Source organism: Hylaeus volcanicus, chromosome 9, assembly GCF_026283585.1.
Source record: "Hylaeus volcanicus isolate JK05 chromosome 9, UHH_iyHylVolc1.0_haploid, whole genome shotgun sequence".
In the NCBI taxonomy this organism is placed as follows: Eukaryota; Metazoa; Arthropoda; class Insecta; order Hymenoptera; family Colletidae; genus Hylaeus; species Hylaeus volcanicus.
Window position 1 is genome coordinate 2,274,270 of NC_071984.1, and position 21,205 is coordinate 2,295,474.

General features: G+C 41.9%; 5 protein-coding genes and 1 long non-coding RNA gene across 19 annotated transcripts in view; 3 read left to right on the plus strand and 3 right to left on the minus strand.

The window, feature by feature from the left end:
* Positions 1 to 389: 389 nt before the first annotated feature.
* Positions 390 to 5,470, minus strand: LOC128881942 (sodium-coupled monocarboxylate transporter 2). 4 transcript variants are annotated; one of them, XM_054133399.1, is made up of 9 exons: positions 5,329 to 5,470; positions 3,206 to 3,542; positions 2,804 to 3,029; positions 2,673 to 2,740; positions 2,288 to 2,583; positions 1,985 to 2,203; positions 1,660 to 1,843; positions 1,297 to 1,584; positions 390 to 1,208 (listed from the first exon to the last, which is right to left on the minus strand). In XM_054133399.1, exons 2-9 carry the CDS (start codon positions 3,530 to 3,532, stop codon positions 966 to 968), a joined length of 1,851 nt encoding a protein of 616 aa, XP_053989374.1. In that variant the 5' UTR covers positions 3,533 to 3,542; positions 5,329 to 5,470; the 3' UTR covers positions 390 to 965. The 4 variants fall into 4 exon arrangements, with proteins under 4 accessions (XP_053989374.1, XP_053989375.1, XP_053989373.1 ...); XM_054133400.1 differs by having other exon boundaries at positions 3,206 to 3,536; positions 4,483 to 5,396; XM_054133398.1 differs by having other exon boundaries at positions 4,483 to 5,395.
* Positions 5,281 to 6,455, plus strand: LOC128881949 (uncharacterized). The gene is made up of 3 exons (XR_008458228.1): positions 5,281 to 5,423; positions 5,495 to 5,591; positions 5,900 to 6,455. It is a non-coding gene; the product is annotated as an uncharacterized LOC128881949 (long non-coding RNA).
* A 145-nt stretch (positions 6,456 to 6,600) lies between these two features.
* Positions 6,601 to 10,760, minus strand: LOC128881943 (putative sodium-dependent multivitamin transporter). 3 transcript variants are annotated; one of them, XM_054133403.1, is made up of 9 exons: positions 10,477 to 10,760; positions 9,462 to 9,643; positions 9,168 to 9,389; positions 8,749 to 9,089; positions 8,564 to 8,683; positions 8,277 to 8,494; positions 7,817 to 8,034; positions 7,490 to 7,731; positions 6,601 to 7,380 (listed from the first exon to the last, which is right to left on the minus strand). In XM_054133403.1, the coding sequence occupies exons 2-9, from the start codon at positions 9,579 to 9,581 to the stop codon at positions 7,056 to 7,058; spliced, it is 1,806 nt and encodes a 601-aa protein (XP_053989378.1). In that variant the 5' UTR covers positions 9,582 to 9,643; positions 10,477 to 10,760; the 3' UTR covers positions 6,601 to 7,055. The 3 variants fall into 3 exon arrangements, with proteins under 3 accessions (XP_053989378.1, XP_053989380.1, XP_053989379.1); XM_054133405.1 differs by lacking the exon at positions 10,477 to 10,760 and adding an exon at positions 10,259 to 10,450; XM_054133404.1 differs by lacking the exon at positions 10,477 to 10,760 and adding an exon at positions 9,799 to 9,817.
* Positions 10,761 to 12,357: 1,597 nt separating this feature from the next.
* On the plus strand, positions 12,358 to 15,204 carry LOC128881939 (tRNA-dihydrouridine(47) synthase [NAD(P)(+)]-like). Its single transcript, XM_054133394.1, has 5 exons — positions 12,358 to 12,632; positions 13,029 to 14,319; positions 14,404 to 14,771; positions 14,857 to 14,985; positions 15,063 to 15,204. The coding sequence occupies exons 1-5, from the start codon at positions 12,496 to 12,498 to the stop codon at positions 15,133 to 15,135; spliced, it is 1,998 nt and encodes a 665-aa protein (XP_053989369.1). The 5' UTR covers positions 12,358 to 12,495; the 3' UTR covers positions 15,136 to 15,204.
* A 257-nt stretch (positions 15,205 to 15,461) lies between these two features.
* The window catches only part of LOC128881948 (uncharacterized), an 8,992-nt gene continuing 3,248 nt past the window's right edge, over positions 15,462 to 21,205 (minus strand). For 2 of the 7 annotated variants that reach the window (XM_054133418.1, XM_054133417.1), the window contains 3 exons: positions 16,264 to 16,503; positions 16,044 to 16,193; positions 15,462 to 15,671 (listed from right to left, as the gene is read on the minus strand). In XM_054133418.1, coding sequence (XP_053989393.1) covers positions 15,465 to 15,671; positions 16,044 to 16,193; positions 16,264 to 16,503 — 597 coding nt within the window. In that variant the 3' untranslated portion in view covers positions 15,462 to 15,464. The other 5 variants (XM_054133416.1, XM_054133420.1, XM_054133422.1 and 2 more) reach the window with 5 other exon arrangements.
* LOC128881940 (serine/threonine-protein kinase OSR1-like) overlaps positions 17,712 to 21,205 on the plus strand; it is a 14,000-nt gene continuing 10,506 nt past the window's right edge. Inside the window, exon 1 of one of the 3 annotated variants that reach the window (XM_054133397.1) lies at positions 17,712 to 18,099. In XM_054133397.1, coding sequence (XP_053989372.1) covers positions 18,050 to 18,099 — 50 coding nt within the window. In that variant the 5' untranslated portion in view covers positions 17,712 to 18,049. Of the gene's footprint in view, positions 18,100 to 18,389; positions 18,950 to 20,254; positions 20,393 to 21,205 lie in introns of those variants that run through there. The other 2 variants (XM_054133396.1, XM_054133395.1) reach the window with 2 other exon arrangements.

The window sequence follows — 21,205 nt, forward strand, 5'->3', positions numbered from 1 at the left end:
GACTCTAATTAAAATATTTGTATACTGAATTACTTCGTTTACTAAGCGTCCAGCGCTTGTATAAAGTACTCGTCCTCGAAGGGTAAAAATGATTAATTGTTAACGCCTCGCCTAGGTACGGCTGAAATTTGCCCATAAGTACGGTATCGAACAGTGCCATAAATAAACTATATTCTACCCTATCGCGAGTCGCCTCCTGACAGGGAGTCTTCTCAGACTATCCACAGGGTTTGAAAAATCTCTCCCTCAATCGACAAATTGATCGTTCGAAGTGCTCACAGGTGAGTCTTCAGGGACCACCTCGGAGGAGTAGTTGCTTTGGTTTACAAGCCTGTTTAATTTGTCTCGCAGATCTGGAACTCAGGGGAACCACCGTGAAAGAGGGTGCCAAGCCAGCTGCTTTTCTAATCTCCAGCCAGATTTAGAACTTACAGCGCCTTACTAACTGTGCAAACATCAAAGCTGAGTATAAATTCATGTATCTTCGTGTCCTTGATCGTTGCGCTAATTTTCCTCCTTTACTGTTTCAGGAACTTGTTTTAAAGGATAGAAATGTTGGTAGCGAATCAATTGAATCTTCCAAGAGTATCAATCGTCGCCATTGGAACCTGGTCCACTTTTTTAGGATCCTGTGATCCTTGGGATGGAATAGAAACAGAATAGAGTCACCATTGCTGGCCAACAAAGTACTCGAGTACAGCTCCCCAGTGTTTCCCCCGGAACAACATGATTTTCCCTTTGATCTATCGTCGTGCCTTAAATCTAAATCATAATTAAATACAGGAATAAAAGTGGAGGTCTGCGAGTGCCCTGGACGCTCAGTTTCGACCAGTTCTTCTTCGTGTAAAGACTGAACGTTCCCAGCAGACCGCACAGGACGAGCTTAGCAAATGAAAACTCTGCCAGGGAAGTTCCTCCGCTTAACTCGAGACTCGACGCGAGTTCTTCACTGATAACGATAACCTTCACGCTGGGCTTTTGTTGTTTTCCATCTGCAACTTTTCGTCGTCCAACTCCAGACCGTAGTTGGCGATCCCTTGGACGTTGGCGAGCGGTTTGGCCTTGAGACGGACCAGAGCAGCGATAGGAGGGCTCAGCAGGTCTGGGTCGAGATCAGAGGGGTTCTGGTAGCTCGTGGCGAAGCTGATCGGCACTCCCACCAGGATCGTCAGGATGCAGCCTATCGCGCTGTACCACAAGTAACTGATCTGCGAATGGTTCAAGGAATACTTTAACACCTAGAGAATTTATGGCGACTCTGGCAAGCTTCGAAGGGAGAGATTTCGTTCTCCTTACCTTGTATATCGATGAAACGTTGTCGTCGTCCTCGTTGACATGACTGGAGATGACATCAGTGCCATTGTCGATGCAGGGACAAGCGTCTATCGACACTGGCTTGCCGTCCAAGTGGATCTGGCCCCCGAAGACGGCGACTTGGGCGCCGATTCCAATCCAGAGGACGATTATCAGGCTGACGATGGCGCCTGACACTGCTCCCTTAGCGTTCGCCCACGGCACAAACATGCCCAGGGAGAACAATCCCAGAGTGATCCCTCCGACCATACCGTTGAACGACAATGCCACCTGATACACGAATGTTTACGTATGCAAAGATATAAATCCTCGACTTGTAACGAACCGTAGGAAAGTATCCGATACCTGAAGAACGCTGCCAAGGCGTTCCACGACGAAGACCAAGGCAAAGCTAAGGCCACCGAAGAAGACACTGATCCACCTAGCGTAAATCGCGCCCTTCCTGGCTGGCAACTGTATCTTGAACAGGCCCTGAAGGATATCCTCGCAGGTGATCGCCGCCAGGGAGTTCAACGCGCTCGCCACAGTCCTAACAACGAGAGGAATTATAATTAACCAAACATTTGTCTCCTAAGGCAGGTACAAATCTTTACTCTGTATTTGCATTATTTTTAAACAACGTTAACATCACCAGTTGATCAATATATACTTGTTGATTTCTTGAAATTACCCTAGGGAGGCGGCGAAGATCCCAGCAACGAAGAAACCAGGCACGCCCTTGAGCCTGCCCATGAAGTTCATCACGTAGAGTGGCAGAAGTTGATCCTGGCTGGTTATGTAGCCAGCCAGCAGAGGATCGCAGTCTTTGTACGCGTTGTAGAGTACCATACCGGTCAGGAAGTTCACTGTGTAGATGATTATCATTCCAAATGCGGATACCCACAGTGCCCTACGGTAATATAAGAGAGTACGGAGTTAGGAAAGTAAAGTAAGGAACGAAACAACAGCTGGAGAATGTCCTTGGGTCACTCACGTTCTCACTTGGCCGATGGTCTCCACGCTGAGGTATTTCTGGACGGACGCCTGATTGCTGCAGAACATGGTGGTCCAGTAGATGGTCCCGCCAACCGTCACGCTCCAGAAGCTGTGCCTGACGGTGGGACTCGTGTCCATGTCGAAGAACTGCATTCTCCCAGACCTCTGGTTGGTCTCCCACACCGCTGGAAGACCGCCCTCCCAGGACATACCGTAGCCAAGGACGAGGAACAGGGAGCCAAGCAGCACCGCGCTTTGGAACGTGTCCGTCATTATGACGGCTGCCATTCCACCCTGGAACGATGGTTGCATTCGTAGCTTTGTCATAGTCTCGCCCAGAGTCTCTTCCTTGAAACTCTAACCGAATTAAACGAGATACGCACCTGGGAGGCGTAGAAAATACAGACTACATAGACTAGAGTGACGGCTATGTAAGTATTCAGGCCCGTGACTGGAAGAAGAAGACTCGCAGTTAATTTAAGCATTCATCTTGCCGATTTCTCGCACGACTTACCGTGACTTAGAGCTAACGCTGGCGCGTACACCGCGACGGACGTGTAGAGGACCATCTGCAGCATGTACAATCCGCTCGCGAGCAGTCTGCAGTGGCGATTGAAGCGGAGGTTCAGATACTCGTAGCTGGAGGTCAGCCTGAGCTTCATAAAGACCGGCAGGTACAGGTGGGAGGTGATGGGCACGACTACGACGAACGCCAAGCAACTCATCCAGAACTGGGTCCCCTTTGGGGTTCAACAGGCGGTTATGGCGCATGAAGATATCGTTCCGAGGCTCTATCGAGCAAGGTAGCTTTCTTTTCATTATTATAATACTGACACTAATTTCTGCACTTGTTATACTACTATACTAACTAAATAGTAACTATATAGCGCAATTAATTAAATGTGCATCTCGATACCTGTTCATACATCTCCGCAGGGTTGCCAAGAAGTTCGACGGCGGTGATAAAGCTGGCTGCTAGGGACATCGCCATGGGGAAGGTTCCTATATTGGAGCCACCCAGCAGGAAGTCCTCGCTGGTCTCCTGTTTCTTGGAGAAGAACCCGTAGAAAGTTCCAATTAGGGACGAGATTAACAGCATCCCAGCGAGTATGACGTAGTCGACCCAGGAGAAATAATGCAGCAGGACTGGATGCTCCCCCAGGCACTTGTCATCCTCGGAGGGCCGCTGTTCCGCTGAAGACACGGCGAAGAAGAAGAACAGCACGAGCAATCGCGACTGCATCTTCCTGGAACTTCCACGAAAATCGCGTTGGGATGCTTTTATTCTTATCTTAACAAATAGTGAATTCGATACAAAAAAAAAAGGATAATAATAATTGTAGAAATATGTTAGGTTTCTTTAGATCGTTAAACCGATACGCCGATAGATTTAGCTTTAATCGATTTAGTCTGGTTAGACGAATAATCTAACCGATTGTAACACCCTTACGTAAGCAAAGTGTAACGAACTGCCTTCGATTTGAACGGTACGATTATCGAGCGTCTCGTCGCCCATTGGGCGCGTAATCGTTTAGAAAGATTTGTACAGACGTCGCGCGGCTATTAACGCGGACATTTGATCGTCGTTAAGGAATCTCGTTGTTTCTGGTTGATACCAGTTTCCGTTTAATAGACTAGCATAGACTTTGAAAACTCTTAAATGGTACTCTGCGCGTCTTCCCTACGAGGAGACTCGCAGAGACGCTCTCTGAAGTGACATTGACCGTGAACTTCAACTTCGTTTAGGCTTCAAAGAGTCGCGTCTCAATATTTTTACCTCTTATTGTTTCTTTACACATGTACATAGAAAATTCAATGAAATTTGCAACCGTCTCAACACATTGTTAACTCGTGTTTGCACTTGCATTATCTATTTCAATTTGTGTCAAATATTTAATTTCAATTCGTTACGATGGTAAAATATAAGTGAAGTTCACTGGACTTTATGTAAATAATTTCAATGCTTCAATATAAAATTGCTGGTCAACAATGTGTTAATTTGTTTCTCTTTAATCTTCACTAATGTAGAACATCGTAAATAACTTTGGCACAGATTGATCGGACCACTTGTAAATTTACCGTACCCTTTTACGTACACAAACAAACGTACCAAATTTCATAAGCGTTCGTCATCTACTTTGCCCGCAAACAAATCTCAAACAAGAGAAGAGTACTTTAAGTTTAAAACTTTACCTCTTCAGCTCGTAGACACCGATCGAGCAAGCGTAGGCCGAACTCCCTGCGCCGAAAGAGGAGTGTTTCCCGGAGGTCCTATTAGGTACTATCGCGCCCGCTTAGCCAGTAAGAACGTACGAAACTGAAGTTGAATGATCTTGCTCGTTTTCCTGACGTAACGCATGTATGCGCGATTTCAATCCTGTGGCCCACGAACGACAGGCTGAGAACGAATACCAAGAACGAACAAGTTCGGTGGAGCCACGCGAGCGTAGCGACTAATTAGCTAGGAGCTTCGCGCTTCTCGTTTCGAGCTGAGACCGAGCGAATTAAGCGAAGAACGATTTCAGTCTGTCGTTTTAATTGCGACATGTGCCCATTTATACGAAGCATCCCCTTCCAGCGTGTTTCTTCCAATCCGCGGACTTGGGGAAACAACAACAACGATCACGCCGCGTGCACCAGCGACAATTGCGCTGATGAGACAATGTACCCTGCGCTCGAGGAAGAAACGCGCCACTGGAGGAGACGTTCTACGATCGGTTGATTAATTGTTCGCCAGGGACCTTAGCGATAGTTTGTAAATAATAGCGTTCGTATAGATACAGCGAGGGTGAATGTTTAAACAGAAATTGCGGAGAAATGAAACGAGCTTCCTGAAACTGCGATCTCCCTAATTGCATCGTTTGACCCCGCGACTCGATGACTGTATTAACGCTTTCTTAGGACGCTTCTATTTCTATCAGCTTAAGGTTTTATTTGCGCTTGTAAAACTCGTGGAACACGGACAGAGGGAAGAGAGCGAAGCGAGGGACTCGCAGAGTTTTTCTTGGGTATTTTTCATGGGTCGAGTGTGATCCTTACCCTTCTTTCTGCGAAAAGATCTCTTTCCCGTGGAACAGCGAACCACAGCTTCAAGCTAGAACACCTCTCACGCTCCATGAGACGACGAGGAACATGTACGAATACCTTTGCATTCTTTAAACAAACTTTTAGACTGATCTTCATTCAATGTTTTCTTCGATTTCAGACGCGGTACTAGCCGGAACTGGAGAACCGTTGACTTCGTACATTGATGCCTGACGATACGAGAGTCTTAGGAAAATAAACAGGGACGAATGAGGAAGGTGAATACCTCTTATTTTGATTATGGTTTGTGCGATAGGTAGTCTTATAGTTTCAATCATTCACGAACTGGCCTATCTTCGACGTTTCATTTTATTTCATTTCTTTATGCCACATTCGATGATTTTATGTTTATTAATAATAAAAGGAATGACGAAAACAGGGTTTGTTTACATTTTTTTGAACGAATCAGACTTGAACCACGCGCTGACCTGTAGTTTCTTTATTGAAAGTTATGTTTGTAAATAGAACTTATATCTAAATGTATTGAAACCTGAACGTATAAATTATGTCCAAGTCCTTTCCACAGAGGAAAGGGTGGAGCACGCCACCGAAGGCACTCGACACCTTCGTCCCGGATCGTGTAACGTCGCTGGATTTCTTGATGGATTAATTGCCAGTTGGCGGAGCCAACATGGAAAAGAACGGTCGAGTTTCGCCGTTGAAATAATTAAAAAGCGCCCATGCCGCCGATCGAAGCGCTGACCAACAGACAAATTGAAACTGGTTTTAACTGACCGCTGTTGGTTCTATCCGGGCTGCTCGGTTGTCTTGGGGAGCACCTTGGATCATCCTTCTTCCCTCCATCGGAGACTTCAAAGAGACCTCGCGAAGACGCGTTTGTCTCTCTCTTTATTGCTTTGATCTAATCAGCTTCCGTTGAAAAATTTCAGGGCATCAATGGAGTCCAAATATCCGCAAACAGAACGAAAAATAAGGGAAGATCGTTGAACTGGATTCGATTAGATTTGACTCTCCTATCTCCACTTGGTGTTTGGAAATACACCTCTGGAAAAACGATCACAAAGTCCATCCCTTTGTATAAGAAAGGAACAACTTGAATGTGACAAACGAAATTGTCTAAATCCTTAATTAACGTATCTATCGACACCAGTAATCCATTTTTTTCAATAATATAATAATAGCGTTCGAGAAAGAACATTTTTTCTCTTACATCTTTTTCATTACATTGAAATATAGGAGCGTTGTTGGAGAAAAATACAAAGAAAATTCTAAATTCAACGTCACTTTAATGAAACAACATAAATTACACGACACAAAAGTACCATTAACTTAAAACAATTAGTAATAATACTCTACTCTAATATTTTAATCAATTTAGTTTCAATGTAAACTTCGACTCGACCAGCGATGTGAACAACATTAATAAATACGTAATACAATTCGTTACATTGGAATCGAATTTATACATCATATAAAGATTAGGAACGTTGCGTGATAAGTAGCATAGCGCGTAAACGTGACAATCAAGTGTCGATATAAATTTCGCTCGGTATGTTTAAAAATAAGAAAGATACAAAAGTGGCAGTTTAAAGACAATCTATGGAAGACATTTACTCGACATCTAAACAGTTGAGCAATCTATTTGTTAAGTAGCAATCCATCAAGGTATTTACGGAATGTCAACATTTAAAATAAACAAAGGCTAAGTCAAAGGCATTGCCCTATATTTTCGTGGTACAAACTTCGTCCATATTCTCTTCGCTGGCAGGCTTGTTATCAGTAAACATATACTTCCTCTGTGCTGAGGTATCCTTTGGCGTTTCGTTGCTCTTTGATCTCAACGTTTGTTCGCGTCTTCGGTATATACGGTTCCTTATTACAGGAAAGAACAGATTGGGGTCCAACTCGACCTTCTCTTTCTTAGACAGCAGATTTAGGCAGTAACTGAACGATAGTCCTATCGCGAACGTTATCACGAACCCAAGTGGACCGTACCACATGTACGAGATACGGTATAAGTAGAGATAAGACGAGTCACCTGTACTCCTAGAACGAAGGAAGACGTTAATATCGTTTGCTACCAAGATGGTAAAAGACGAAAGAAAAAAAAGTGTTCTTCGCTGTAGAAACTTTGTCGAGCTACATTTTCCCTTACTGTGCAAACGTTGTGAATGCCTTCGAAGCAGAGATGGTCGCATTATCAGCACAGCCTTCGATAGACACTGGCAAAATCGGTGGACTTGGCCTGGGATATCCGAAAGCAATCCAGAAGCAAAAAGCTAAAGCCGCACTGGCGCTCGTCACCGATCCAATTTCTGTCGCAGTTTCCGTGAGCATGCCAAGAGTAAACAGGCCTAACAATGGCCCTCCCACTATGCCGAATATCGTCAAGCTGACCTGCAGTTATGCAATTAATATTCGTTTAATTTCTAGAGAAAGTACCTTTAGTTGTACCTAAAGTTTGTTTTTATTAAACAATTACCTGCAAAACGCTACCCCAGAACTGAGCTAAGAAGGCCAGCGCTATTGAAAAGATACCATACGTGAAGGCGAGCAATTTGGCCAATTTCGATGACGTTGAAAGCGAAAAATCATTGCCTCGGCACATTTTACAGGCAGGTTTCAAGTAATCCTCTACTGTTACCGCCGCTAAAGAATTCAGAGCCGCTGAAATAGTGCTTAGGCCAGCGCTGAAAATGCCTAAACAGTGAAATTAATATTAACGATCATTCGTGTATTATGGCTTAATGTTATACGATAAAATTTTACTAAATACTCGGAATTATTATCGACATTTTATTTACCAGGCTATTTAAAACTACTTTGCAATTTGAACAAAATTGCAATTGTGAATAAGTTCCAGAAGGTAAACACTGGAATCAAAAAGTCTATAAATAGGCCTTGGTAAATAAAGCGTTGAGCTGGAAAGTTGAAAATTCTACCTGCAACAAAGAGACCGGGGAGTCCAGGCTTGTCAGACATGGTGTCCATAACGTACAAAGGCATCAGCATGTCAGTCGACGATATTCGTTTCTTAGTAAGAGGGTCGCATCTATAATATTTGCTGTATATCGCCAACCCTGAGAAACACGTAGTGATCGAAAGTAGCGTTAAAATTGGCCAGGATATCCAGAGCGCTCTCTGTGCTGCTTTCATGTCCCTGAAATCATTACAAACATTCGTAATAAATTATTCAACGTTATATTCTTACACGTGTTGCAATACGTACTTGACTGTCATCATGCGTTGTATTTGGACTTGATTCACCCCATACAGCGACAAGAATGTGCACAAACCTCCGATAATGAGCGACCACCAAGTGTGGCGCACCGTAGGGTCTACAGAAATACTATAAAACAGTATTTTGAAACCAGAGATTCTCTGACTAAATTGTTCGACTGTGAGTTAGCTTACCTGTCGAACTCGATTCTGTGGCCATCCTCCGCTATTCGCCAAATGTCTTCTAATCCTCCAGCTTCTTTAGCGGCTGTGCCAATGATAATAAAGACAGCAACGAACATAAGCAGTCCTTGAAACACATCGGTTATTAGCACAGCTTTGATGCCTCCTATACTCGAATACATGGCGCAAACAAGCCCGATTATGATAATACTGGCAGTTTTAGAAATTCCCGTGGTGGCTTCTAACGCTAAAGCAGGGGCATAAAGCACGACGCCTGAATACAAAAGTAGCTGAACCCAATACACGAAACTAGCCATTGTCCTAGCTTTTGCTCCAAAGCGTTTCTCTAAGTACTAGAAAAAACAATGAAACTTTCAAGTCTAAATTCGTAGTTCACAAGAGTTTCTGTCAAGTTTACTTGTTGCACAGACCTCATAGGCACTTGTGGCTTGTAGTTGATAAAATACTGGTAAATATCCATAGCAAACCAGAGGTGTTCCAATCAGGTACGATATGTTGATTGCTACAAATTGTGTTCCATACGTGTAGTTCTCAGCAGAAACACCTAATAGCGTGATGGCAGACATGAAGGAAACTACCAGGGCTATTGCCACAGGTACTATGCTCATGGATCGACTGGCATTGAAATATTCCTGTGGAAATGTAGCTTTGGTGTCAAAGTAATCTAATAATCAATGTCTTTTTATAGAGAAAGGAATACATACCTCCATTGTCTTTTGACGTCCACCAGTGAATCGATAGTAAATACCGATACCTATACTTATGACCAGCGTGGCTGCTATGACCATGTAATCCTCCCATTGCAATGTACCTGATTCGCTCATACTATCGGTGGAACAACAATTAGTCTCGTGTCAGGTATTTGGACGGATCCGCATAGATAAATCTGTAAAAGTTGATAATCTTTGGGTTTGTTCAATAGTACCAGAGTCCTAAATGTACTTTTCAAATTTCTATTTATTTGTTTGAATTTTTGTTTTGCCTGTAACTTGAGAATGGCTTAATTGCATACACATGTAGGGATTGTTCACTTTTAATTACCGTGACAGATATAACAGTTAACTTGCTACTCTCTAACGAACAATAGAATTTAATTTTCTTAAACTGATACCAAGAGTTTCGCTAGCAACACTTTAATCTGTTGCAATGTTTATCTATATTAGTCTCTTTTACTATACCTCCTATCTTTATGATGTACCTTGAGCAATATTTGCTAACACCAAGGATAGAATCAAGATCATTGTAATAATTTGACTAGGCTTAGATTCATTACTTATCAATAGTATCTAAGAGGTCCAATTATTAATAATTGACTCGTACAAAGTGAACAAAACTTTTGTGAATCAACAGGTAAAGTTCACATCATTCAAATACATACATAATTAAAATGATACATGACAGCCAATCGCATCAGTTTCGATAGTATTAATAATACTTCTTATCGCCTATAAATCCATTTACAATTTAATCTTCTAAAAAATCTATTTACAATCAGGCTTACATGATCTCACGTACAGTTTACAATTGTCTGAGTGACATATCACTATTTACTACATTTACAAATTCGCTTTGTTCAATTCCACCGACAGTCCGGTGTCTGCTTATCTATTACTAAGTTTCTAGTGCTAATTTACTCTTTCGGCTAATTGATATCGAACGATCGTTACACGTGGATAATAAATTTTATTAATTTATGCTTACTGTACGTTGCTAACTTACAGTAGAGGGGGAAGGCGACGTTTTCGAACGATTAACGAAAATATTTCAACACGCTCCTGCTCGCCACGACTCGCATCGTCGGTCTAGTCGGGTCTTGTCGATTCCTGAACAATACTAATCAATTCAAGGTTCGTCTAACGTTTCTTTGGTGTGCAAAAACCTTGCCATCGTCGTGTGAGTGCGAGTAGAAGAGGAGTGGAGGCTAAAGTAGGAGCAGGGGCAGATTTCACCCGTTCGAATCCACGTTGACCGCGAGAAACATGTATAACTTTGTATTTCTCGAACTCTGTGATACGATTGTTGCGCGGAAGGATTGGTAGGGTTACAGGGAACTCGTAAAAGCAAAGTGGCATAGGAAATATAGTATACGATGCATTTTTTGTATGCTGAAATAGGTCAGAGATATTTTAGGCGCCATTTGGTGTATTCGGATTATCGCTCCGAGAGCGCTCACGGTGGCTCACGGTGGCTCAACGATGACTCCAACGCATGCGCAGTGGCACCAGTAGTAATGGCTGCCGCTCATGCAGGAAAGTATCTAGTAGGGCGCCTTAATCGCCCCCAAAGATTGATAGAAAGATAGAAGAATTGTCATGAATCATCGTTGCCTTCAGGGGCTGTAGCTATGTTTAATTATTAAATGTAGCTATAGTATATACGGATTTAGCGATCCCGAGGTATCCAAACTAAGCGCAAGGGATTGGGGGCGGGGGTGACAAATGTATAAAAAAATGTAAATGTGAAAAAAAACACATGTGCGCGAGACTGGTGAATTGTAAAAAACAAGCCTGGGTCAATAGGTATCCTTGTAAAATAAAGAAACAAATCATCGTTTCCTATACCTGTAGTACTGCCAGTTGGATTTAAAACTTTTACTGTAGCTATAGGAAACGATGCCTCGTCCTAATTCTGTTATATTTATATCGCAGACACTGTTAAGCGATTCTTGGATTCTCTCTGCATCGACCGTCTATTCAAGCCTATAGTGCCTAGTCGCTTCGATTAGAGGAATCCAAGAGAATCAACACTTGCCTTTGCTAAATGTGCACCCATTCTGTGGGGTGACCAAGGCGCCTGTTTCATTGTCGCGATGGATACATTACTGACACGAGAAGTACTGCGCTTGCGCGTCGCTGTACGTTTTCCCTCCAAAACATGGAAACCGCTCACTGTTATCAGAAAAAAATTCACCCGCTCGCTTAGCGCTCCCAAAGCGAATTAGTAATCCTTCCGGTTTCTAAATGCATCCATGCATCTATTGGAGTGTAAAGTACACTACAGCGCCTAGATCTTTGATTACATAACTATGTTAATTGTAATATTTACGTAATACTTTACTCTCGCACTTTCGAAACTCGAATAAAACTTATCTAACTCGTAAGTTCGAGGAATTCACGAAATCTTCTCGATCGAGACTACGTGTCGTCAAGATAGCAGCCTTGAGTGGCAACAGAATTTTCGAAAGGAAAGTGTATTTGCCAATCTCGACTCTCTCTTCGTTAGGTAGCTTACGTAACGTGTAATCAACACTCTATTTATATCTTGGATGTCTTTATCTAATTAATTACGATGGCAATGAGTTCAATTCGACTATGAGAAGCGTACTAATCGAGCCAATAATGTCTGATTCGGAACAATTGATTTTCAAGATATATATATACGCGATTTAGTACTGTACGCTACGATTTTATATTTTCTTAATTAAATTTAATCGAAGCTGTTTCTTTAATCCATGAATAAACGAGTAGTTCGATTACGCGATTTAAAAGCAAATTGTATAAATACAGAACTTACAATCAGGTGTAGAAATAATGACTTGACAAATTCGTTATTTATATCATTAATGAAAGAAAGAAAAAAGAGGGAGAAAAAATTGATATAATTGAAATATAAAATTCATTATCCTGAACAACTTTTTACTATACATGTTACCGCGTTGTTTCGTTTTATACGACGTCTGATAAAATTATTGCTGTTCTTACCTACTTTAAAAGTTCCCGCAATTCGTATTCGAAATGAATGTGGTCACGTGACTTGGTACATCGTCTCCAATCGTCTCCATTAAAAATGGCGGATTACAGTGAGAAATGTGCTGACGATTGTTCGTTCGATTATAGCGAGGATAAACAAAAAGGCGTATGTTTAATAAAAGCAGAGTAAGCTATTATTATCGTGCTTGCAATAATTAATCATTTGCTCGAGAATTATTCCTATTCGTAACAACTGCGTGTTTTCCTAACCTTGAAATGCAGGTGTCACATGACTTTCTATCGCTAAAAATTAACCAATTACAATGTTTTTCCACGAAACACAACCCATTTGTTGTTATTAATCGCGTGGATGTACACTAGAACCATGCTAAAATTATTGTCACGCTCGTGTATTTCCTAACCTCGATTCTCAGGTGTCACGTGACTCTCTGTCGTAAGAAAATTATTAATTATAAAATTCTCCCATAAAATATAAGCTGTTTATTATTGTTAACTACATGTTAAATACTATATAATATTTGTCAACTACTATCGTGTAGTAAAGCCATGATAAAATTGTAGGTATATCCTCGAAGACCATGTAAGACTCTTAAGCGAAGAGTGTTTAACGAAAAGCGATAAAGAGAAGGTTTCCACCAACACAATTATCTCTGAAGATCCTCCTTTGTCAGCTGAACCACCATGTAAAAAATATAAACATGACAACAAGAAGGAAAAGCTCAGAGGTCAGAATAAAGCCAGACCAGCTCCGTTTAAGGCACAGCGCGAGTTGAACCTGTGCCCATGGATAGCAGATCAAACGGTAGACGAACCTGAAAAACAATGCACTAACAAACGATGTACATTTTTGCACAACAGGATGGAATATTTAAAGATAAAGCCAGAGGACATTGGAACGGAATGCTATCTTTTTAATTTGACTGGCAGATGTCCTAGAGGTGCAGCCTGTAGAATGGGCTCTAAACATTTGACAGAGGATGGTTTAAATATCGTCAACAAGGAAAAGGAAGAAGAGTATCAAAAGAGGCCATCCTCCACAAAGAACCACATAACGAAAAGTCTGCAAATGCAACTGCGGAAGTACAAGTATAATTTCGCTAAAGCTGAGAAAATAGTTAAGGCAAACGAACCATCTAGGAAGAAGCTGGACAATGCAGACAAATCAGATACAAAGAATGGCTGTGCTTCGGAATCTGAGCAACCTTTGGATGCAAACAAAGCGGAAGTAGAAAATGGTTGCACTTTGGACACTAGTATTTCCAAATTTACAAATGAAACACCCGAGATACACAATACGGAACAGAAAATTGGCCCAGTGGAGGATTATGACTTGATCAAATGTAGGAATGAGGAGAAGAAGAAGATAGATTGGAAAAATAAAATAGTCCTTAGCCCTCTGACGACGGTAGGCAACTTGCCTTTTAGAAGAATCTGCAAAGAGTATGGAGCAGATATAACGTGCGGCGAAATGGCTCTGGCACCGAGGATACTGAAAGGAGCTCACGAAGAGTGGGCGCTGGTGAAAAGGCACGAATCGGAGAACATCTTTGGCGTACAGCTATGCGGTAATAATCCAGGAGTACTGACGAGGTGCTCTCAATTGTTAACCGAGGAAATCGATGTTGATTTCATCGACTTGAACCTCGGTTGTCCTATAGATTTGATTTATCGACAAGGAGGTGGCAGTGGTATGCTCAATCGATTAAATGTCCTAGAAACCGTTGTAAAATCTGTTAGCCAAGTCATGAACATACCTCTAACTGTAAAAACTAGGACCGGTGTCTACATAGACAAACCTGTTGCACACAACCTAATGCCAAAGTTTCACAAGTGGGGTGTGTCCATGATTACTGTGAGTAAGTTAATTACTGCATTATGTTATTATGCTAGAACGCATTAATATATATGTGTATTAAATTATATAATGTGCCATTAGGTTCATGGACGATCTCGCGAGCAAAGATACACGAGATTGGCTGACTGGGAGTACATTGAAAAGTGTGCAAAAGCAGCCCAGCCAACACCAGTATTCGGAAATGGCGATATTTTGTCGTTTGACGACTATCAAAGAGTTCGAGATACTTACTCCAATGTGAGTGGTATTACCATAGGTCGTGGGGCGTTAATAAAACCATGGATATTTACAGAAATAAAAGAAAGAAAGTTGATTGACGTGTCGAGCTCGGAGAGATTCGACATGTTAAAGAAGTATGCCAATTATGGTCTCGAACACTGGGGCTCGGACACCCGTGGTGTCGAAACGACGAGGAGATTTATGTTGGAATGGATTTCATTTTTACATAGGCAGGTTCTTTATAATTAGTATTTCATTGGTTAATAGACGCGTAATTTTATTTCAAATAAACAATTAAATTCTGTTTGTATGCAGATATATTCCCGTTGGGATTTTGGAGAGACCCCCGCAAAGAATAAATGAGAGGCCTCCGTTTTACCGAGGTCGCGACGACATAGAAACGCTTATGGCGAGTTCGAACTGTGCCGATTGGATTAAATTATCGTAAGGAAGCTACTCGTTATTAAAGGTTGCATTCGAGACGACACTATTTTAATCCTGAGCATCGTTATTATTTTCAGGGAAATGCTACTAGGAAAAGTGCCCGAGGGATTCCACTTTTTACCCAAACATAAGGCGAACTCGTTTAAATAACCAGGGACAATAATGTACAATGAATTATTACGAAAAAAAAACAGAATACTTTTATATGAGAACCTTTTCAAATAAACAGTCATCGAATGGAATTAGTTTTTATAGGTGGAAAATTACGGAACGAACTCTCTTCCTTTATTAAGCATACGTAGTCACGCATAAACAACGAAATCAGTCGCATACATTACATGAATTAAATAAAATAAAATAGATAACAATTACTGTAAATACCATATACCATACACTACATAAATATTACAATTTATAATTTGCACAATGATAGATCTGTACTTAAGACGAAATGTAAGTGCCATTCCTACTTTTCGTTCTTATATCGTTAATCCCTGGTCTAACTTAATCCGACTCGTGGAATAATGATCGGTTATGTCTCCGAGAACAGCCTCTGGCCACATGCAGTCGCAACCGCTAGCGATCTCTTTAACGAAAGGTTCCCAACACTCGCTGTCCCAGCGTCGTCTCACCAGAAACAGAGGTCGACCTCTTTGCACGCAATGAAATCCAGGGTGCACGCATTTCTAAAAGAGCACGTGAAAGAAGGACGCGTGAGAAACACTCGAAGAGGTTGGTAATCCTCCTTGATTAACCCTTTGACTGCGAAGGGTGCACATACCCGTCCTCGATACTTTTTTACATTTGCAGTTTATTTGTAGGACGCTTAGTTTCGAAACTAAAAATTGAAAAGTTAGAAGTTCGTCGCGAAAATTAAATTTCATGAGAAACTTCCAAGTTTTCAATTTTATATTCGCGTCAAACTAAATGAAAATTTAATATCTTCCAGGTTTGAAGTTTTGCTGGCGACGACTCGCCAACCATCGAAAGTTAAGAATCGACGAATTGTCATGCTGAAGAAGAAGAAGAAGAAGAAGTGAACGTTATTCCGCATCTACCTGCTTCGGTGGATTCATGACGAGCTGGCTACTGTCGAGGAAAGAATAATTCTTACAATAGACCTCGTAATAATGCGGCGGTTGGTACTCGTACTCGGTATCGTCCAACTGCACTTTTCTCTTAACGGTTTCGCAAAGATTACGGTAGCCCTGTGAAGAAAACCGTCAGAAATGTCATCGAAGAAAACGTTTATTTCTCGTTGGCTAATACAGAACCGACCGACGATAAATTTCTATTATCTCTATTCACGGCCTGGTGTTCTGGCTGCTGCTTCTCTTCTTGGTCCTCAACGTTGTTTTCTTCGGGTAAGTAGGAGACGTCTCTAACAAGAGGAAGGCTCTGACGAAGCTGGAAAGAGTTTCGTGGCCCGTCGTACATTTTGGGCATACCGTAGTAACTAGAGTTGCATCTCTTGCAGATTGTAATGGCCTCCTGCGTCATCATCGCGAGGGTAGCCACCTGGAAATCACAGAAAGAAAGCAGGTAACGAAACTGGAAAGTCGTGAAGTAAAGCTATGGCATCGAGATACGAATGTGGCTTGCGATAAGGAATACTGAAAGTCAGAGGGTTTGAGCTGCGAGACGCACAGTCCATCAATAATCGACGATCGTTCTACCGTTTTGTCAGTTACATTATTAAACGACTGATTCACTCCACTTCCATTCCCACTTGGCAGAACCCTCCACGCGCGATTTATGCTTTATCAAGTTTGATAGGTCTCCAACACTGACTGAGACCTCCGTCGAAGCTTGAATTTGAACGATGACGCAACGCAATGTCACTAAATACGATTAAAGGATAGCGCTGTCATCAGGAACGTTGCAATTCTCTCTTGGCTAAACCGAAGAGCCGGCTTCTTTTTAGACAAGATAATTCGTCGAAAAAGACGCGAACCTTGAATTAGGCCTGAATGGTCCACTTTGCCAATCGCTTTCTTTAGTATACTCCTCCTTTAATTTCCACTAGTTCCTTTAATTTCTACTAGTTCCTTTAATTTCCAGGCGGAAGTCACGGAACAATTCTGCGAGGGATCGTTCCAGTGATATCAGAAAATTCGTTAAATATCACGAAACGAGGATCATCGTCGCGAATGAGACAGTGACGTCAGAAATCAGCATAAAGTGTTGACGAATCTTTCAAGACAACGACCATCCCGCGAAAAACAGAGCCAGTCGGCAAGGTCGATCGTGATTGAGCTGACGTGCTTCGCGTCGTATGATATAAATTAGTCTTCCCCGTGCCGATCGCTACGATTCGCCTTCGAGCTAGCACGATGTAGTATTAGCGAGGAAAAACAGGGTAGCTCGTGTCTTCCAATCCGACATAATCCCACGCATGCTCTACGAGAGCAACGTTCGTTTTTTGGTATGCGTGCGTTGCTCGAGGCCGTTATCTTTCATTATTACTGGACCGTGGATGTTCATGTAAATTCATATCTTCACAAAGAATCGAATGTTGAACGAAAGTATGTCTTATCCTGTATGTAGCATGTATATTATCGTTGATGTTTTATGACAACTGAAATTAAAAGCGAATTAACACTTTCAGGAGGTGAATGGAGAGCCAGGAGGGGGCTGATCGGATCTGAACGATATCAACGCGTATTCTCCACGCGGTAGGTAGTTATCCAATTGACAGTGCCCCCGTCTGACATAGTTCAGTCGACGGCGAACTCAGGATGATCCGACTGCGTCTCTGGCAACAGTGACGTTTCTTTGCCCGACGAATTCCGTTCCACCGCGTGTTCGAGCTGGCCAGAGACCGATCGCGGAGAAGGATCTCGCGGGAGATGTCGATTTCCACGCGAAACGAGAACGCGATCGCGTTTTGGGACCGCGTTGCTGGTCCAGTGAGAACGAAACAGGTCAAGGTCGACCGTTGTCAGTGAACTGGTTCTTTTTCCGAGCGCCGAGAGACAGAGAGATTAACCAGGAATCGACAGGCACTTCTGAAAGACAAACGCCATACGGGGTGGGGAGATGCGAGCGGATCGCTGCAATTGACATGGCAGCCGATCTCTACTCCAATGGGACCGTCAAGTCAACGTCCGACAGGTGAGATAAATTGATAAGGAGACTGCGATAAGGTAATGGTCTCTCGATGCCCCTGGTCATCCACTCGACTGTTAGGTATCAGTGGAAGCTGAAATTTATCCGCATTGTGCTTTAACGTTATAGGTGAATTGGACCAGGCTGTAAATAGTTTCAAAGAGGTTCTAGAATCCTCTTGTATACTGTTTTGGAGTAATCAATTAAGGAGAAGTTACAACGAGAAGTTGATATAAAAGATACTTTTGGATACTCTACGATTCATTTTTTGTTGTTACAGTAGGTAACGATATTAATGAAGGAAGAGTGGTTGCTGATGGTTGGTCTTTGGAATGATTCATGGAAGAACGTGGCCTAGCGTGATTTCCCTGCTTTTTTTATGGCAATATTCATGACAATGAAACGGTTTAATAGCCGTTACGGTTGCTCGAGTTAATAACCAATTGACCCTCGACCGCTCGAGCAGAGGTTCCATTGATGAGGAGCGCCGTTAGCGAAAACTCGAACGATAGGCAGGTTGAAATTTTCATTTGTTTGTTCGTCGCCTTCTCTGGAATACTCTGAAGGAATTGGCGACGGTGCGAGAACCTTTGTTCGAAAGCACGCCTATAAGAGCGCACGTTTATCATCGTTTAATTCAGAATCAAATTGTTTGTTTGTTGAAACGTGTACGCCACTTGACTCTGTCTCGATGCAAAGTCATTTCAATAAATCTACATGGCGTCGAGAAAATTCGTGTCAGTAATGATCCGTCTATTCAAAGAAACATGTGATCATCGGGAACGATAGATTCGTTGGAATGGAATAGTGCTTTCGCGATAGAGGCTCGTAAGGCTTCAAGGAGAAACGTTTGTCCGTGAGTAAACTGGAATCGATGCCAACTGAGCAAACAAAACCATTGTATTTAGACAAATTTATCGAGGCGCCAATTGTCACGCCAATTGTCACGCTCGCTTCTCCACGTTTCACCTAGCGCGATATTATCTTAATTTTTCTATTCTATTTCTTCGTTCAAATACTTTTGAAGATACAAAGTTTCGTCTAGACATAATATATAATAAGACATAACATAAAGGAAGTAATTGTTATCAAAGAAAAACCTAAATGTAAACAGACTCCTGTTTGAGTGTTATTGTTTAATAACAATAACACTCGACGCGATGTCCTGTTTCGTTAGTTCTCGACGTGTACTATTCGTGAACGGACGTATTAAATGCCTCATTTCCTCAAATTCTCTGAAACGTACCGCAGCGACTCGCACGATTCACCATTCTCTTTTCAACGATCCAACAAACTGGAAATTTCAACCTTCCCATCTCGATTATAATCGCTATAAACATTTTCATCCATAAAGCTCGCAACGTATCGTCTAAATTTATCGTCGAGCTGAGATTCTCGTTCGAATTAAAGATCCCTCAATTGGAGTAGATACGTATCGCGCCGGTTGATTCGAGTTTAATGGTAGAATCGAGTGAATGGCATTTTTAAGTTAACAAATTGTGCAACAGTGGAGGAACGACAGAAGTCAGGCGAGCACGCAAGCATGAAATTGCGAACGGGACGCGGCTCGTGAACGGGAACGATTCGCAGAGAAGAGGCTATTAGACTCGTTTAGTTTAGGAAATCAATTAGATTCCTCGGGCCGAATGGCAAGGACGCGCCGCGAATTTCGTACGAAAGTTTACGCGGCGTGTTTACCATAGTTTCGATGCGGTGCTCGTCCCACATCGCCAGCCACGAACCACCAAGTGCTCTAATCATTCTGTTTTCCACTTTGCAAAACTGTACGCTATATTTCTCTTTCAATCTCCAAGTGATTATGGCTCGACGCAGCGCCGGTGCAGCTTTGGCTCTCGGAAACATTCCAATTTAGAGATCAGAGACTCTTTCTTGTAGTAAATAGTTCAGCTTTCTGTTGTAAAAAGAGATCAACATTGCGTATCTTATATTTCTCTAACACGTGAGGCAATGGTAGATAATTTGCACAATTTCTCTGGAGCAATGCGGAAATATAATTTCATTCCACGACATTGTAAATATTTCTGCAATATCATTGGAACAATTTAAATTGTAGTTGTAGTAGAAAAATAATTGTTTTACTTTTTGTTATAGTAACGAGTAAGTGGTGTAGCTTCCTGTTGTAACGATACTCGACTTATAGGAATTTCTGGACGCTAAGGAACGTTTGACGAAAAGACCAAAATTTCTGGAGTAAATCAGGAACATATTTTCAATCCACGACGAATTGTAAATATCTCTGCAATATCATCGGAACAATTCAAATTGTAGAGTATGCAAGGTAAAACGCGATACGTGGTACGTAAGACAAGAAGTTTATTGAAGCTGTATAAACGAGGAATGCGCACGAGTTCCGTGTGTTTAAAGAGACAATTAGATCATACTGGCAAGACATTTCCACGAGGATGGACTTAAACCTGTTAGCAAGTCGCGAACGACGCGTAGAAAATGCAATAACTGTCCGCGAGGTGGGTTGTATGTTTAAATTTTTGAGAAGGAAAGGAAAGGATAAACGTTAGGCTCTCGTGTAAAGTTTCTGTGTGTTTAAACGCAGCGGAGGTTTCTTAGGGGCGAAGAGGGCCAGCAGCTGAAAACATTCAACGGTCCATTCGCTATCTGATTATTTTTAGATGGCAAGATAGGGTCTACCCCTTGATGCCAGCTAAAAATAGCCAGTAAGGCCAATCCAGCTCCAATTATCCCATTTAGGTATTTAGGTGACAATCGACTGACCGCCAATTTAGAAATATTCCACACGCTGGCAGCCCAGGGACCTCAGCCAGCGATGTGGACGAATGCAAATAATATGTTGACTAGTTTCGAGAGGATTACTGCTACTTGATAAAAGTAGAGTTCGTACCAATTACCAATTTGATTAGAACTTTGTCGATACGAAATTATACATGTTTTAAAAGAAAGAAGACTACCCGTGGCACAGTGTCATAACAAAAATTATGTCGCAGAGAGTTACGAGTAAACTGTTTTTCTTCTTAAATTTCAATAGAAATTTGGAAATTAATATCTGGATGTAGAAGTTTCGACCACCGTTTGCTAGGAGTACTCTACAATGAGTTGATAGTAATTTTAAAATTAA

Excerpts from the sequence above, each read along its gene's own strand:
- LOC128881943 (XM_054133403.1), bottom strand. The coding sequence starts at position 9,581 with ATGAGCGAATCAGGTACATTGCAATGGGAGGATTACATGGTCATAGCA. Across the intron at positions 8,035-8,276 it reads CCCCGGTCTCTTTGTTGCAG|GCATTTTCAGCGCTGGCCTA; the intron begins GTAGAATTTTCA and ends TTCACTGTTTAG. Across the intron at positions 7,381-7,489 it reads GCATTCACAACGTTTGCACA|GAGTACAGGTGACTCGTCTT; the intron begins GTAAGGGAAAAT and ends CCTTCGTTCTAG.
- LOC128881939 (XM_054133394.1), top strand. The coding sequence starts at position 12,496 with ATGTGGTCACGTGACTTGGTACATCGTCTCCAATCGTCTCCATTAAAA. Across the intron at positions 12,633-13,028 it reads GTATGTTTAATAAAAGCAGA|GTATATCCTCGAAGACCATG; the intron begins GTAAGCTATTAT and ends ATAAAATTGTAG. Across the intron at positions 14,772-14,856 it reads TGGATTTCATTTTTACATAG|ATATATTCCCGTTGGGATTT; the intron begins GCAGGTTCTTTA and ends GTTTGTATGCAG.
- LOC128881942 (XM_054133399.1), bottom strand. The coding sequence starts at position 3,532 with ATGCAGTCGCGATTGCTCGTGCTGTTCTTCTTCTTCGCCGTGTCTTCA. Across the intron at positions 2,741-2,803 it reads AGCGTTAGCTCTAAGTCACG|TCACGGGCCTGAATACTTAC; the intron begins GTAAGTCGTGCG and ends TTCTTCTTCCAG. Across the intron at positions 2,204-2,287 it reads ACCATCGGCCAAGTGAGAAC|GGCACTGTGGGTATCCGCAT; the intron begins GTGAGTGACCCA and ends ATATTACCGTAG.